At 47.4% G+C, this 17,229-nt stretch overlaps 2 protein-coding genes across 22 annotated transcripts in view; both read left to right on the top strand.

Annotated features, from left to right (window-relative positions):
* The window catches only part of LOC6590845 (MAP/microtubule affinity-regulating kinase 3), a 30,519-nt gene that overhangs the window by 1,127 nt on the left and 12,163 nt on the right, over nt 1-17,229 (top strand). For 6 of the 21 annotated variants that reach the window (XM_026986877.1, XM_026986875.1, XM_026986873.1 and 3 more), the window contains exons 1-11: nt 10,508-10,961; nt 12,091-13,687; nt 13,889-14,104; nt 14,166-14,386; nt 14,455-14,736; nt 14,802-14,995; nt 16,183-16,295; nt 16,377-16,560; nt 16,643-16,757; nt 16,822-16,949; nt 17,029-17,191. In XM_026986877.1, the coding sequence (XP_026842678.1) occupies nt 12,311-13,687; nt 13,889-14,104; nt 14,166-14,386; nt 14,455-14,736; nt 14,802-14,995; nt 16,183-16,295; nt 16,377-16,560; nt 16,643-16,757; nt 16,822-16,949; nt 17,029-17,191 (2,993 nt within the window). In that variant the 5' untranslated portion in view covers nt 10,508-10,961; nt 12,091-12,310. Of the gene's footprint in view, nt 1-2,717; nt 3,645-5,432; nt 5,754-7,053; nt 8,533-10,499; nt 10,962-12,090; nt 13,688-13,888; nt 14,105-14,165; nt 14,387-14,454; nt 14,737-14,801; nt 14,996-15,317; nt 15,473-16,182; nt 16,296-16,376; nt 16,561-16,642; nt 16,758-16,821; nt 16,950-17,028; nt 17,192-17,229 lie in introns of those variants that run through there. The other 15 variants (XM_026986868.1, XM_026986872.1, XM_026986866.1 and 12 more) reach the window with 12 other exon arrangements.
* On the top strand, nt 175-1,783 carry LOC6590848 (meiotic recombination protein W68). Its single transcript, XM_002016325.2, has 2 exons — nt 175-1,077; nt 1,140-1,783. Exons 1-2 carry the CDS (start codon nt 705-707, stop codon nt 1,766-1,768), a joined length of 1,002 nt encoding a protein of 333 aa, XP_002016361.1. The 5' UTR covers nt 175-704; the 3' UTR covers nt 1,769-1,783.

The following is a 17,229-nucleotide window of genomic DNA, read 5'->3' as shown; positions in this document are numbered from 1 at the left end:
ACGTTTCCACGCAATGATTTACGCGATAAACGCTTACAAAGCATAAGTGTTCCCAAAACGAAACCCATTGGGGAAATGTAAGTTTACATATGCACATATCTACTATATCTACTGACGTTTCTATATACTTGCTTACGTATGTACGTCAGATATATATATACATATGTATGTACCAATGTATATCGGGTGGGCGTGTGACGACCCGACCCGACCCCATCCTGCTTATCCCACAACCATTGTTCCGACTATTGAAAAAACCCCGAATTGATGGGATAAATAATTGATTGACCCTTAAATTCTCCGTATTCAGATACGGGGGCGTGGCCAGGAAAAAAGACACAGCTGTTTCGATTGTAAATCCATCTATTTATCCAAAAAAAAAACAAGTACCATTTCCAAAAAGAAGAGACGAAAAGTCTGCAAAGAACAAGGAAAACCAGTTTTGAGCCAAGTGTATCAAAGTTAACACATGAATACAAGTGTAAACCATCGAAAAAAGTTATTAATATTAAGATTAAACAATAGTTAAATGTAAATAAGGAAAGTAATTGAGTGCCATCTTTGAACCAATTTTGTGTAAGTTCCTTAGATTTTAATTCATGTTTGAGCGAGGTAACAAGTCAAAGTTCACCTCACAATTCACGTTAAGATAATATCTAAGATTAAAGATCCACCATTGAGGATAAGTTCATTGAGAGCAGGAAATGAGCGGCGATGTTGAGGGGATTGTGGTGCAACTTTTGGCCAGCTTGGTGCTGCACGGTGATGCCACGTTCATGGTACCCCGAATGGGTCCGGTATCGAGAGATTCTGGGAACGCAAACGGATATCGCCGAGTGTCGTATAACAATCGACGGAGCCGCCATCGCTTCTGTCTGGTGGTGTACATGCTGGCCAAGATTCACCGGCTGCAGGTGAACGGCGGCAGCTACACCGTTCGGGGGCTCTACTACAGCGATCCCCAGCTGATACGAACTCAGCGGCACATTGCCGCAGCCAGACTGGACGTCTGTCATATGCTGAACACGTCGCCTATTCGCTTGGGAGTGCTCTCCGCCTCCAAGGGTCTAATGACAGGTGAGTCGTGGTAGCTAGGCGATCCGCTCTGCTCATGCTGATCTTTTCTTGATCTCTTGCAGGCGACATACGGATGCTCATGACCAACGGAGATGTCTTGGACTGCAACGTATATAGCGGTGCTATCATATTGCCCACGGACACCGAGAAGGTGGAACGCATTGTCACCCAGGCGGACTTTGTGCTGGTCGTCGAAAAGGAGTCTGTCTTCGAGAGCCTGCTGGCACGCGATCTGTTCGGCACCTTCGGTCGCCGCTGCATCCTGGTGACCGGCAAGGGCTACCCGGACTGCAGCACGCGGCGCATCCTGCACCGGCTATCCACAGAGTGCCACTTGCCGGCCTACATACTCGTCGACGCCGATCCGTTCGGCATTGAGATAATGCTCGTCTATCGCCTCGGGTCGCAGTCCATGAGCTTCACATCGGGAGACCTCGCCACGCCTACGCTACGGTGGATTGGCCTCCACCCCTCCGAGATACCGGCCCTCTCCAGCGGTGCGGTTGCCCTTAGCAGTGGGGATAACAAGAAAATCGATGACATACTCGCCCGCGACTACATTGGCCCTGGAGTACGACAGGAGCTGCGTTCGCTACAGCAGATTCAGCAGAAGGCCGAAATCGAGAGTGTCATTGACTTCCTGTCCACCGACTACATTCCGAACAAAATAAATCGGAATTTATTTCTATAGACTCCTCGAGAGACCTCTCTGCAAAGCTCGTTTAAAATGCATTGAAAATGTATACGAATATTCTTTAAAATTTGCAGAGGTCTGAAAGGCAAAGAATAACTACATTCAAACCATATTAATTTCTTCATATATCTACACATCTATATCACTTAATTACTGAACTTGTAGCTGTATCTACTACAGATTTATTAGTTCAATTCAATATTAGTTTTTGTAAAAACAAATATGGCAGACTTCCAAAACAGAAATTCAAAAATGGCACAAACTTAAAAGAAAACTCAATGGAAACTCTGTAAATATAAATAATCAACAGAAATTTCCATTAATTCTTAGTAAATTAATAATTCTTTTTCAATAATAAAAAAAACTGTAAAATAATTTTAAAGATTAATTTCTTTATAAAGATAATCATAAAAATGGCATTCCAGAACGAGAAGTGGATTTTGATGTTGATTATTGAATAACAAATTGGCAAAACTGTAACAAGAGAATATCTATATTTCGGTAGACGGATAATTTTTAGTTGGCTATTTTTTAGTTAATGAAATACAGACGAAATCTTATTTAATGAATACCATAATTTTCATATTTAAAAAACAACTTACTACATTTTTTAGAATTAAATATCTAAACATAATAACAATTGTTGAGATACAATATCGAATGTCCGAAATGGACTATTCCGACTTGCTCGATAAATACATCGAATGGCACTTTAAAATGTCCCCTATTTCCGCAGTGGCCAAGGAAAACGTAAATTATGTGTAGAATTAGGCTAATTATAATATGTAAGGGATTCAAGTGCATATAAATGTATAGTCCGAGTTTTCAAATAGTTTATAGGTATTCATTTCGGTGAAGATATGTGCAATCAATAATGGATTGTTATAAGCCTAACTTTGATTTGCAATGAAGTTAATGTATTTTTGTATCCCCACTGTATTTGCAGATGTTAAGTAGCTCCACGGATGACAGGAACCGCCTGGCATTAGGATAACTTTAGGAGGAGAAACAATATAGACTCACCGGCAAGTACTCAAGTGCAGTTCCGAGGTAGGGGCAGGAGAGACGAGACGAGACGCCCGATTGAATCTCACGATCGTTGTGGACGTACCAAACCCAGCAGGACCTGCACGGACCTCAAGATTACTCATTACTGAGCCATAGGCAATTTGGATTTGGTAGAAATATGTCTACAGCAATGCGAACCACACTGCAGCCAGTTCCTGAAGCCCTGCCAGCCGAGAGCGTTTCAAATGGAACCGCAAGCACCGTTGCCGCGCCATCGACCACCACGTCGAGTGCCACTGCGACGCCTCCCCTGGCGGCCGTCTCAAGCACAACCACCTACGCCACCAACTCGATCAGCACATCATCGCATTCTGTCAAGGATCAGCAGCAACAGCAACAGCATGATTCCGCCAATGCCAACATTGTTTCACTGCCACCAACGACAACCTCTGTAGCCAGCACGACGGTGATGCCCATCGTAACGTCCTCGAATGCGGCAAGCAGCAACAGCCCTGCGGCTGCGCCCACGCCCACAGTCCCGGCCAGCCCCGCACCAGGCTCGGTGACATCCACGCCAGCTCCCGTGCCTGTGTCGGTCTCCGCTGTATCGACCACGGCAAATACAAACCACTCGCACCAGCACAGCCATCAGCACCACCATCACGTGGCCAACAACATGACTACGGACGGTGCCAGACTCTCAAGCAATAACGCCACTGTGGCGGCCTCCGCGATCAACCACCACCACCACCACAACTCAGGCACCGGCGTGGGTTCGGCCGTGCCTTCCTCCGTCAACAAGAACGTTCTCAGCACACACTCTGCTCACGCCTCTGCCATCAAGCAGCGAACCGCATCCGCCAAGGTGAGTCCCGTCCCCAATTGATCTGCGTATCTTTCTGTGGCTTTAGCTGTATCTGTTACCCGTCCAGAACTACACATGTTCACTAGCATCCAGAATCCATCTACTCGTTCGACCTTCTCCCTGTTACTCAGAGTATCGTTGGCTTGGGTCATTCCCTGTAGTGTCTAATTGACTTATTACAAGTCAAATGTCCTGTACTCTCGTTGGGAGGCGGAATATATCTTACCTACTTGTATGAGTAGAACAATCTATTGGGTTTGTCGGATTTAATCATTTGTGAATGTATCATGGAACATTCGGCACAGATTGGGAGAAACTGTCTGCTGTACGGGTCCATTGTGGGAGGCCCTTGTGAACTCATTACCAAATAGTACTCGTATATGTTCTCTGGTGTCCTATAATCATATTTCAGCTGCATTAACAAGCTCTTCAAAATTAAAATACTGGGAAATGGGAATTTAAAATGCACTGGGATTATTTTCACTGTTTCTTGACAACTATATAATATTAGAGTATTGAGAATTTAGTACCAACTGACAGTGCTGGGAAGGATTAAAAATTAAACAGAAAAGTGTTTGGAATAATTAAATGTGAACCGAAATACAAAAAACTGGCTTCAAATTCAAAAAATTAAGAACAGTGTTGGTTAATATCCAATAGTGTTGAGCAACTGCAGTAGAACCTCTTTACGTTTCAAATTGAAAGTTTGAAAAGATTAAAAATATTTACGAAGGTGCAGGGTGTAGGTTCCCTCGCTGCTAATGGAAAGGCAACTGTGAGATCAATAGCCAGCTGGAGCCGCAGCTGTAAATAGACATATGTACATAAGATAATAAATACCCATATATAAAAGATTGTTTGTACAATATGTAGACTTGCTAATTGCAAATTAAATCGCAGAGCAAACAATCTTTAAACCACTTTGAGTTAGATTCGCAATGGCATACTCGGAAAATATAACAAGTGAGTCAATAAAAAAAATGCACACCTCGTCCATTCAAGAACCACATTTGTTGTATTCAAATCGTCAGCTGTATCGAAGGCAAAGCTTCTTACACTTCGATCTACGGCACTCTCAGAGAGTAGCACAAACTTGTAACTGTTTTGATATCCATTTGATGTGCTTTATCCAACACGACCACACACAACACATACATACATACGTAGATACATGCGAATAAATAAGCTTAACAAGCTGACTTTTTCGATGACGATACGCGATAGGTGGTGTGGGTTCGGTTCGTGAAAAACTAGAATCTATCCGTTCCTTTGGCATTCACATTGTTCGATTGCAACAAAGCTTTCGCAAGTTCCAATCCGCTCTTGTATGGAAGCCAAGCCAAACTTATGCTGAAGATCCGTGTGAAGCATGCCAAAGCTTCCTCTCTCTTGGTTTCGCTATCACTCTCTCTCTCTTTCTCTATCTCTGCTACGAATATCTTATACTCGCATTAATAGCAGTGTATGCGTGAGCATGCGACACACACGTTTGCGTTGTGAATCACCTGCAGTTTACCTGCGTCCGTCTCCGAAGACTGTGCGTGTGTGTATGTGTAGGGTGTGTCGTGGCTGTCTTTGCACATTGGACGAACGAACAGCCGCTCTGAGTAAGCCCCGCTGCAGAACTTTTGCGAAACACAAACAAGCCCGAAGCTCGCCACAATAATAACAGTACGAGCAACAGACAGTCGAGTCGCCTCCACAACCACAGGCCAGGCCACAGATACAAGCGATGGTCGAAAGCTTGTTTTAGTATTAAGTTCCACTTCAATCGTGTGGTCACTGTTGTCGCGCCGCGCCGCGTCGTCTTTGTTGTTATTATCCGTCGCGTATCGTCGCTGCCTTCCCCGACGACGATCCGACGATATCGTTGTGGTTATCGCCCAGCGATGATTTGACTGGAACTTTTTTGCATTATATTATTCGACTCTACGCGTTTGCCATTGTGACTGTTATCGCGCCGAGCACAAGGGTAACGGCGGGCGTTACGTCAAAAAAATATTGCAAAAAATAAAAACGAAACGCAGCAGCCTGCGCTCTCCGGTTAGTGGCTGCGCAGTTAGTCAGCGATCTCCCCCAAGTGGCAAGAGTAATCCGACAGCATCCGCGGTAGAGCTACATACATATATACATAACTACAATAGGTATTACGACTGTGCCGGACAGGGGCTTGAAATGACATCAAGGGCAACAGGACAGCGGCCAGGAGAGGGTGGGATTGAGGGTGGGCCGTCACAAATACACACACGCACGTGCGGACTTGTTTAAAAATAAATTCGGTTAAATAGTGTTTAATTTATAAATTTTAAATGTATGCCAGTGTGTGTGTGTGCGTTCGTGTGTGCGAGAGAGAAAGAGATTAGAGCAGAGCAAAAAAACCAACAGGGCAATAACAAGCAACAATTCCAGAGGAATGAGTATATTCAGCTAGAAAGTAGCTTTACAGCCACTTCATTGCCGCAGATTCAATAAGAAAAGCCAATTGGGATGATAAGTTAATTTAATTATAAAGTATAAAAAAGTGGCATGGTGCAACAAGCAAGAGAGAGAGCAAGAGCAAAAGCAAGAGTCAGAGAGCAAGCTAAAAGAACGAAAGCGGAATGAAAATGAAATATGAACAAATTCCTACACACAGAAACACATACAGTGCTGCGACAGAGAGAGAGAGCGAGAGAGAGAGAGAGAGATACAGCAACAGCGGAAAGCTAGTATGTGTTCGTGTATGTGTGTGTGTGGGAACAAGTAACGCTTTAAAAACAACGTAAACGAGGTAACTAGCAGAAGCAACAGCAGCAGCAAGATACAGCGATAAATAGAGAAGGGTACGGAGGGGGGGAACAACAAAAATAGCTTTTGCCCCCAACGTGTGGGGCTTCATCGTTGTCTCGCTGTCTCTCTCCCTCTCTGTGTCTCCGCGTTCGCCAGTATGACAGTAGTTTGTTGTTGTTGGTCATCTACTCTCTGCATCTACGTTTTCGCCTTCGGTTCGGGCGTGCCGAGGCTTACGATCCACACCAGACATTGAAGCTGCTTCTGCTGCCGTGTGGATCGTATTTAGGCGACAGTGGAAATTATCAAGAATGCGTCTTGTACACACAGATACGGATATGTAAAGTGCGATAACTGATAAGAGCAAGCAGCTCCCCCTCCCCTTCTATCTTTTACGCTTTGCCCTCTCTCTCTTTGCTCTGGTATACAGGAAGGTAATCTAGATACATATGTAAATAGAATGTGCATACACTCGTATATAAGAGGCGGATCAGACAGGAATAATAAAGACCAGATTATTTTGCTGTGACTATAGCTGTTACTGGTTACTGTGACTGTGACTGTGAATGGGAATGAGACTACGACTGGAACTGAGACTCGCTTCAATTCTCATTTATTTGTGCTGTTAATCCTCTAATAGAATTTAAACAAGATGAACTTTTGAAAAGTCGCAGCGACAAAGCTACGACCGCCTCGTGATTGTGCCATACCGACGAACAAATTTATCATACAATACAATACAACACAATACTCGTGCATATATCCACTTCGTGTATATGTACAATACCCCAACTATAGTATAAATTTAAAAAAAAATCTGGAAAAGGGCTCTCAATGCTGACACACGGAATACTATTACTGTTTGGTGGGCATTGCATCTCCGGGAAGAGGAATATGTGTCACTGTTTCATTGGAATTGGGACAAAAACTGCAACAACAAACGACAGCGATCATCCGTAAGCCGTAAACATCCATTCAGCAGACCAGACCATACCTTCGAGAATCAGTTGGCTAACAAAGAAACCAAGCTCACATCATGGGCCAGACCTCGAGTCACCGCCAGACCCATTCGAGCAGCCACAATAACAACAATAAAGAGGAGCTACTCGCCACCGGCACTGGCACTGGCGGCGCAACATCACAATTTGGCAACCGCCGAACATCGGGCCGCAAGTCCACATCGTCGAAACATTACTCAACACTGGTGCAGCCGTTACGCAAGGACGAGCTCTCCCTCTTGCGCGACTCCCTGCTGCGCAATGGCAGCATTATGCGCAAGAACATGGGCGATCCCCAGCGCCGGCCAGTGACGATCAGCGAGCTGAAGCCCCTCCAGCCGGCTGCCTCGTCGAGTGCCGCCCAAGGAGGAGTGGAGGATATCAACGGGTCGGTAGTGCCGCAACCTGGAGAGGCGGCCAGCAGCAGCACCAACCTGATGGCCTTCCAGGTGCCAGTGGACCGTAGTGCCAAGACTGACGACCTGGCCGCGGAGTCGGTGGCTGCTCCCAAAGAGAACCGCAACGAGTTCTACATTGTAGGCGACGGATACCACCGGACGGACCACTGTTACTTCCGCGGCCCCAACGGAGAGTTCCACAAACTGCCCTCGGACTCATTCCACAAAATGTCCGAGGGCTGCTTTATCCGCATGGCGGATGGCGTGTTCCGGCGCCTCGAGGTGCCCACCAAGGCGCAGATCTCGCGCCGCTCCTCCAGGGCCGAGGACATGGGCGGCCCCGATGCCACCAGTGCCAGCGCAGCCACCAATGTGAAGAGCCAGCTGATGAAGTTTCTCAAGCGCTCCAAGAGCCACACTCCTGCCACCATTGCCAAGCTGCAGAAGGACAAGGATGAGGCCCGCCTGGACCGGAAGCAGCGACTCTCGAACGCCATGCGCCAGAAGAACCTTGCGGCGACCACGGCAGCGGGTGCAAGCTCTAAGCAGGGCAACGCCTGGTACGGCACATCCTCCGGCGGGGGGCCGTTGGGGAGCCGGAACAACAAGATTGTGGTGACAATGATTGAGAACGGTGGACTGCCCATTGTGGCCACCAGCAAGGCGGAGCGCCCAAAGGCCAAGGATACCACATCTTCCAGTGACAAGGCACGCGCCTCGAGGGTATGTATACGCAGAGTCTGGGTTTCCCGAGGGATGGGGATGATCTGATTGGGGTTTAATTAGTTTTAAGTTTCTGATTGATGGGCGCGTTCTTGTTGTGATCTTGTCCCCAATGAGCAATCCATCCATTCTCCTCCACGCACAGCATTTCATTAACGAAAATTGTCACCTGCCCTACCCCTACCCCTGCCCTGTCGTTACGTTCATTCAATCTTATCGCAATCGCCACTTTTTTGTCGCTGTTTTCGTCCACATATAAGAAACTTTCTGTGACTTTATCGGTTTTGGTTGGTGTGTGTTCGTGCAACAAATTGAAATGATTTTCGATTTGGCTTACTAACATTTCCATTATTTTGATTATGGCTTTTGTTTTATTTCAGATATTTTGTTTCCCTCCCCACATTAGATTCCTCCTTAGCCAATAATCCGAGCGGAAATTACCTTTTGTTTTTGCTAATTGCACACTTGACCTTGACCGGGTTTTCAATGGAGCTGATATTGGAGACTAAATTATATTGATTAGAGTGGTGGCTGGGTAGCAGCTTTTAGTGGGCTCAATAAATTATCGTAGGTCATACGATCACAAATTCTAGATATGATCCCATGTCTGACATTAATCGAATCCTCGACTATCCTCTAGGGTCTCCTTAGATCTGCATAGATTATAGGGTCTAAGCTGCTTCCTAGGGTTGAATGTTGTTTTCCCAGTTTAATGGGGACTAAGAGGCAAGTTATTCAATTGCCTTAATTAATATAAACATGTGTGCGATACTACATAGATACGAGTAGACTAAAGCATAGCAGGCTGCACTTGTGGCTTGTTAATTAACAGAAATTCCCGTAACGACGAAACTGTAAGGAAACAGTTTTCTGCTATCCAATTTCTTTCAAATGAAATCTCGCACATACATATGTACACACGACTGTTGAAAGTATTCTTGAGGAATTTGAACTATGGAGTTTTACTGCATTTGTAGAACTCATTTCTCGGTTCTCTGGCTCTCTTATGTTTACCTTTTCCATTCCATATATCATTTTACGGAAGGTATTATGGCTATTGCCAGAATTGTGCAAGCCAGAGAAGGTACCACTTACAGTATTCCTTCAGATCTTATCGATAAGATCAAAACAATATCGACTTACAAGAGTATCTCAAGTTTCGGAGAGCGTTTTTCCCTTGTTTGATACGAACTAATTTGGAAGTAAACAAGATAGTCAAAGCAGGAATTTAGTGGATGATCCGAACCGGAGTGGTCTTTCCTATCTGATGCCAAAACTCTAATTTCAAGCTTTTATACGACATATTTCTTAACTGGGTCATTTGACCCAATTGGTTTGATCCAATTGGTTTCAGTCCACAATCTGGGGTGGTAGGCAGTCATGTGGTTGGGATCATGATCATTCATCCCTATAGACATTGAACAGCAGGTTGCATGAGCGTGTTAGATCAGATCAGGCTGAGCAGCAACCATTTGCATAACACGAAGATTTGCGTCAATCATTGGAGGAGCTCCAGACCGAGACCGAGACTCGAATTCGTTGAAAACAGCTCTTAGCAATCGCTCTCGCTCTCTCTCTCTCTCTCCTCTCTCTCTTTCTCTGCTAGCAAACGGTCTCTGCTCTGCGCTACGCTCAGGTGATATCAGCTGCACACACATACACATGACCACATGCAAGCATGCATTCACGCTCGCTCATAACCACACACATTCATAAATCAGCGCTCTAAAACGGGGCTCTCTGTCGAGATACTTTTTTGGGGGAATGATGGGGGGCCTGTTATAAGTCTGTGTGTGTGCGCGTGTGTGTTCGTAGAGAGAGAGAGAGAGCAGCCCACCGAATCCATTCGTTTGAGTGTGTATTAAGGCCGACGTCTCTGCCTCGGCACGGCCGCCATTCTACGATACCTCTGCCTTTGCTTTGGAGTACTCGCACTCGCTCGCTCACTCGCACTCCAGTTGCTGCTGTTGGTTCGTGTGGCTAAAGTGGCTATTGCTCTTGGCTCTTGGCTGCTGAGCTGTCGTTGTCGGTTGTCGGTTGTCGTTGATGTGTTCTGCTCCTCTGCTGTCTGCTGTCCGCTGCCGCCTGTTGATTGTACGAGTAGTTGGCTCTGTGGCTGGCGGCGCGTTTACGTCATAGTAACACTCGAACGGACGGAAGGGACGGATGGCCGTTAATAAAGACAAATAAATCTAAAATATAGCATTACTGCTACCCCTCTCCGCTGGGTAAATGCAAATGCGAAAGAACTTTCGAAAGCCCCGCGTGTGTGACTGATAAGATAACTGCGCGAATAAAGAACGAAAACGGGATTTGTGCGAAAAAGTGATACTCTCCTCCCAAATAAGGGGAGAAATATAAAGAGATATCTAAATATAAAACCTAACTGTTATAAAGCAGTGAAAAAAGTCGGCTTAATTGTCTAAAAAGTAGTTCATTTGCTTTCGACTCTTTGCCTGTGTGTTGGTGTTGGTGTAAAAGCTGCATTGGTGTTGGTTGTGTATGTGTGTGTGTGTGTGTGTGTGTGTGTGCATTGGAGCTTTTCAGCTGCTCACTGAACCAAAAAGAAGCTAACGAACAAACGATTTTTAGATACTTGTACATTGTTACATAGATAGATAGATAGATACCAGGCATTGCAACTATTTGGACAGTAATTAAAGCAACAACGAACCAAATAGAAAGAATAGCGTTCAGGCAAATGAATCATAAAGCGAAAAAGAGAGCTTGGAACGAAACAGCAGTGGCAGAGGGAGAGATTGTGTTGGAGACGGGGAGGGGGAGGGGAGGGTGACACACACATTGGAGCTGAGAGCATCTCAGCTGGGCTCCCACAGAAAGAGAGAGAGTGAGTGAGAGCAACGAAAAGCCAACATACACACACACACACACTCGCACAGGTAACAGCTTACGGCGCAGGTGTGTGCGTTGGCTGAAGCGTCTATGTAGGTGTTTCTCTCTCTATCCCTCTCTCTAGCTCCTTCTCGCTCTCTCCACTAATACAACTATAGCCATTTCTTTCTGGCACGTATGTAGCTTGTGTTTATTTCAGTGTCACCGGGTAGACAGATTAGCTCTTGTCCGCCTTTTGTCGTAAATATTACGCTCGCAGCAGATTTTTTTTTTTTGTTGTGCACATTAGATATATACATATGTACGGATGGAAGTTAATTCATTTTCGAGGTTTAAATGCGCCTCAACTGCGACACGTTTGTGTGTGCGTGTGTGTGTGTGTGTGTGTGGCCAGGCGACAAAACAAACAAAGACGACTCTAAATTTGTTCCCGTTTGCCGATCAACATTTAGAAAGCAACTGTAAAGACCCACACACAAAGACACAGACACGCACACAGGTGTAAATTGGAGTATAAGTAAAAAAGTAAAGTGAAGTAATTAAATAGGAAGCAAAAAGCCAATGTTCTCAAGCGAAAAACTCTTTAAAATGTCAGCCACACACACATCCAAACAAAGAAGACACCCACACAGGTGCAGCAGCGTGCCGAAAGCAAAGAAAATAATCTCACCCAACCCCACCCCCAAAAACCATCTAAACTTACAGTGTAACAAAAGCAAGTGTGGCCAGCCGACGTTAAAGAACAATAGCTACAAAAGAGAAAAAGTCGCGATCTCTCCGACAAGTACTTACATACATGTGTGGAGTGCACCGCACACTCGCATAGAAGACGACAAAAACACAAAGCAGCGAAGCAGCAGGTAAAGCTACAAGTGGAGCTATCTTTGGAGAATAGAAAACCAGCAGCACCAGCGGCAAAAGCATAATGGAAACACCTGACCTAATCCGCGGCGATACCACCCGGAAGAGTGTCCGCCTCTATGCAGCACGCAAGGGGGCGGCACCGGCGCCGCCCAAGCTGACCGTACCCCTCCCTGACAGCACCACCACCTCCAACAACAATAATAACAACAACCAAAGCAGCGAAATCTTGCCGGAACGCGAGAGAACACTACTTGCCAGCTCGCTGAGGACTCCCGCTGGTCCCAGCCACAAGGATCTCGAACCCGATCTCGATGGCAGCGCCCAGCTGCTGCACGATGACAACAACGGGGACGGGGGTTCGGTGGAGCTGCGGCGCCGTGAGGCGAAGCCACCTCTGCCACGTGTGGCCGTCTCCGCCATGCCGACCCTGCACCCACAGCCCAAGGAGCGACAGAAGCCGCCGCGCACACTGATGACTGCCGAGGACGACGTGGGAGTTACCTTCGCCCTGGGCTCCATAGAGAAGCACATCCACAACGTCGAGGAGAGCTTCAAGCAGCAGCAGCACCAACAGCAGTCGCAGTCCTCGATGGACGTCATGAAGATGGAGATCATGCGCAAGCAGAGCAAGCGGTACGGCGAGACGGAGAACCTCCTACGGCCGGGCATCAGTGACATGTCCTCGGAGAACGACTTCCAGTACTTTGGTGGACGGCGTGCCGAGCTTGATGACAGCAATGAGCTGATGCTCTCCGAGTTTCAGCGGGGTAGCGACGGCCGAAACTCCATTGGAGCCTATTCTAAGAACACGGCTGTCGCCTCTGGCGGCTCTGGTGCCGTCAAGAACAAGCTGGCGCGCACTGCTTCGGACACCAAGAACACGGACACAGTGCTGGCAATGCGAGCCACGCTCAAACAGAAGCACCAGCACCCGGACGAAAAGCAACCGGCTCCGGCCTGGAGACCAGCTGGGACGGCACCCACGCCGGCCGTCAGGACCACGACAAGTCGTGGTGGCAGCAGCAACAGCGTTGTGGATGGTATCACTTCGTCCAAGCTGACTGCCACCACGATATCGTCGTCCAAGCGGCGGGAGGAGAACTTGCGCCAGTTCGAAGCTCTCCTGGCACAAAAGTCGCATCGTCATGCGGCATCAGGTGGGGCTGCTGGGTCTGGGAGCAGTGCCAGTTCCAGCTCCAAGCGGCGCTCGGAGCGGCCCATTGTTGCGCCGATTCCGCCGTACAACTCGATCCGAACCGAAGCTGTACCCAGCTCTCACACGGGCCGATCAAGCGTGGATCCGCGCTCCACATCTGGCTCGAGCTCGGGGTCTGCATCTGTGGCGACTGCCCCAGCTGTGGGACACCATCGCACAACTCCTCCGGCACCTAACGCGGTGGTGAACCGCAGCAACGTGTACAGCAACCATGTTGCACAGGTAAAACCCTCTCTCTATAAGCCAAGTCTCCCGACCGACCACCCGAAACCACTCAAGCAATCTTGCAAGCCCCTTCCTTTGTACCAAACCAAGCCTCATTCACTGAGACGCTAGCGGGGGGTAACAGATATTTAAATATTTCTCCCCCGTATACAGAAAGAGAGAGACAATTGAACTAATCCATCCCTAATCCTCTTCCAGGGTTCCCCGAACATGCAGATGCGGAGCAGTGCTCCGATGCGATGGCGCGCCACCGAGGAGCACATCGGCAAATACAAGCTGATCAAGACGATCGGCAAGGGCAACTTTGCCAAGGTGAAGCTGGCCAAGCATTTGCCAACCGGCAAGGAGGTGGCCATTAAGATAATTGACAAGACCCAACTCAATCCTGGGTCACTTCAGAAACTCTTCAGAGAGGTTTGTTGTCCTTGTTGTAAAGTCCTCAATGATGGGGCTAATGGATTTCTCTGGCACACAGGTTAGGATAATGAAGATGCTCGACCACCCCAACATTGTTAAACTGTTTCAAGTGATCGAAACGGAGAAGACCCTGTATCTGATCATGGAGTATGCGTCGGGGGGCGAGGTGTTTGACTATCTGGTACTACACGGACGCATGAAGGAGAAGGAGGCGCGCGTTAAGTTTCGGCAAATCGTTTCAGCTGTGCAATACTGTCATCAAAAGAGAATTATACACAGGTATGCGTCGTCTGGGCCATTAGAATGCATTTGAATTGTATTGTATGCAACATTCTCATATTCAACAGGGACTTAAAAGCGGAGAACCTCTTGCTGGACAGCGAGTTGAACATAAAGATAGCTGACTTTGGGTTCTCTAACGAGTTCACGCCTGGCTCAAAACTGGACACGTTCTGCGGCAGTCCACCGTATGCGGCCCCAGAGCTATTCCAGGGCAAGAAGTACGATGGCCCCGAGGTGGACGTGTGGTCGCTGGGCGTCATCTTGTATACGTTGGTGAGCGGTTCCCTGCCCTTCGACGGCTCTACATTAAGGGAGCTGCGCGAGCGTGTACTCAGAGGCAAATATAGGTACTTGATGGGATACGAAATTTAGGTGTATCAGTTTTTATATAGCTATGCTTGGATCTTTGCAGAATCCCCTTCTATATGTCGACGGATTGTGAGAATTTGCTACGCAAATTTTTAGTACTGAACCCCGCAAAGCGTGCTAGTCTGGAGACAATCATGGGCGACAAGTGGATGAATATGGGGTTTGAGGACGACGAGCTCAAGCCGTATATTGAGCCGAAAGCCGATTTAGCCGATCCCAAGAGGATAGGTAAGACGGGTACTGTATACGAAATTCATTACTAATACTATTAACGATTTGTGTATGTGTGGAGTCGAGTTTTGCCTTTTGCCTGCCAATTTATCTTCTGTTATACTCTCTTATCAATGTATCTGCAATGTAATATTACTAATATCTTTACCCAACTGTTGTTGTGTTTCGGTTTTATAATTTGGTAGTTTGTAATCGATTCACGGATGTGAATCCCCCCATTGCGGCACCAGAGCCCCTGAGGTGTGTTGGCTCTGGCAAAGCGATGGGAGGATGCCAAGTGACGCCTCCTCGATCTTGATTTTCGTTTTGTAAATTCTCACTCACAAAGCTGCGGGACCACAAACCGGTGTCAAAGGTTCGCTCTCGATTCGCCGTAGTGCCTACAACTTGATGTTGATGGTGAATTTTCTGATCGACGAACGGAAACCACCCCAAAATGTATGCAATCCCGTTTGGAGAAACACATAGCGTGGCTATCTACGCCACAGCAGACAGCCCCATGCATTAATCCCAATTCATCTCTGTTCTATTTCCCACTTGTTCTTGCCTCCCTCTGCCTCTGCCTCTGCCTCTGCTCCAACAGACCGACCGGGAGGAGGCGAATGCCAAACGAGCTCAAGAGAACGGAAAGTGTTGAATATTGACACGAAATTGGTTTTATCCTTTTATTTGGTTTTTCTTTCTCGTTTTTCGTTTTCTTTTAACGCATCTTCTGTACAATCTGTAGTAAATGTTTTTCGGTGTATAAATATGGGAAATAAATTGATTTCTCCGAGAAGTGAGAACTGACGTGGTCTTCTTTCAATGCGAGTCGAGGCGTTCCACACCAAGTGCAATGCTCTAAATATTGAGTCCGGTTTGGGGTCTGCTGCAAGCCGAATATCAATCTGGTCTGGTGATGATCCATAGCTAAATACCGTTTGTTTTGCTCGCTGCATGGCTACACTTACATACATACAATCTATGGCTGGTGCGCCCCATGCTACACGCTCCCCAAATGCTCTCCACTCTCGGCATGAGAGTTCAGATCAGATCGTGGCTGTGGTATGGGAGCTCCTAGCCCCCAAATATAATGTAAACGTAATGATATTTTGCATGCGATATCTGAATGTAATTCATTATTCCACAATAATCCATTGATCATCAAACCGTACTCACACCTTCTCCTGTTTGTCCTTTCGCGCGATGCACAGAAGCTCTTGTCGCGATGGGCTACAACCGACTAGAGATCGAAAACTCGCTCTCGCAGGTGCGCTACGATGATGTGTTTGCAACGTATTTGCTGCTGGGACGCAAGAGCACAGACGTAAGTGTGGCGGCATTCCCTTGCCTTTTCATCTCGCCTCATTCTTTCTCATTCCTTGTCTCCCAATGGCCTCCAATGCAGCCGGAAAGTGACGGATCGCGGTCGGGCTCCTCACTCTCACTGCGCAACATCTCTGGCAATGATGCGGGCGGCAACGCGGGCAGCGCGGGCGTGCAGAGTCCAACACATAGAGGGGTCCACAGGAGCATATCAGCGTCTAGCACTAAGCCTAGTCGTCGGGCCTCGTCTGGTGCGGAAACATTGCGTAAGTCCCGTAAAGGGACTAACCATTTATCGCATTTAAAGCGACCCATGCTAATCAGAACATCCGATCTTTCTCATCGCAGGCACCGGACCGGCAAATGCAGCCGTAACTGTGGCGGCCGCGGCGGGGGCTGTGGGTGCGGTCAACCCAAGCAACAACTACAACGCTGCAGGAACAGCGGCGGATCGAGCATCAGTGTAAGTGGCATATGCAAATGATGGCCTCGCCAATTGCTTGAAATTGTATCATTTCCCATTGCAGTGGCAGCAATTTCAAGCGCCAGAATACCATCGACTCGGCCACGATTAAGGAGAACACGGCGCGCTTGGCAGCACAGAGCCAGAGACCAGCTTCGGCCACCCAAAAGATGCTCACCACGACAGACACAAGTATGAGGATTATTATGCCTAAAGCATAATAGGGACAGTCGGACATCCATCTAACCATCCATCTTTAATCTGCTTGCAGCGCTGAACAGTCCCGCCAAGCCGCGTACGGCAACGAAGTATGATCCGACGAACGGCAATCGCACGGTGAGCGGCACCAGTGGCATCATTCCACGCCGCTCCACCACGCTCTACGAGAAGACCTCGTCGACGGAGAAGACCAACGTTATCCCTGCAGAGACAAAGTACGTGAGACCGGAACTTGCCAACTATACCACCCGTT

This window comes from Drosophila persimilis, unplaced genomic scaffold, assembly GCF_003286085.1.
Source record: "Drosophila persimilis strain 14011-0111.01,24,50 unplaced genomic scaffold, DperRS2 tig00000002-arrow-pilon, whole genome shotgun sequence".
NCBI classification, from domain to species: domain Eukaryota; kingdom Metazoa; phylum Arthropoda; class Insecta; order Diptera; family Drosophilidae; genus Drosophila; species Drosophila persimilis.
Note: the sequence above shows the minus strand (reverse complement) of the source record. Positions and strands in the feature narration are given on the sequence as shown.

Coding starts and splice junctions, on each gene's coding strand:
- LOC6590848 (XM_002016325.2), top strand. CDS start 705: ATGAGCGGCGATGTTGAGGGGATTGTGGTGCAACTTTTGGCCAGCTTG. Junction 1,078..1,139: donor CTCCAAGGGTCTAATGACAG/GTGAGTCGTGGT, acceptor GATCTCTTGCAG/GCGACATACGGATGCTCATG.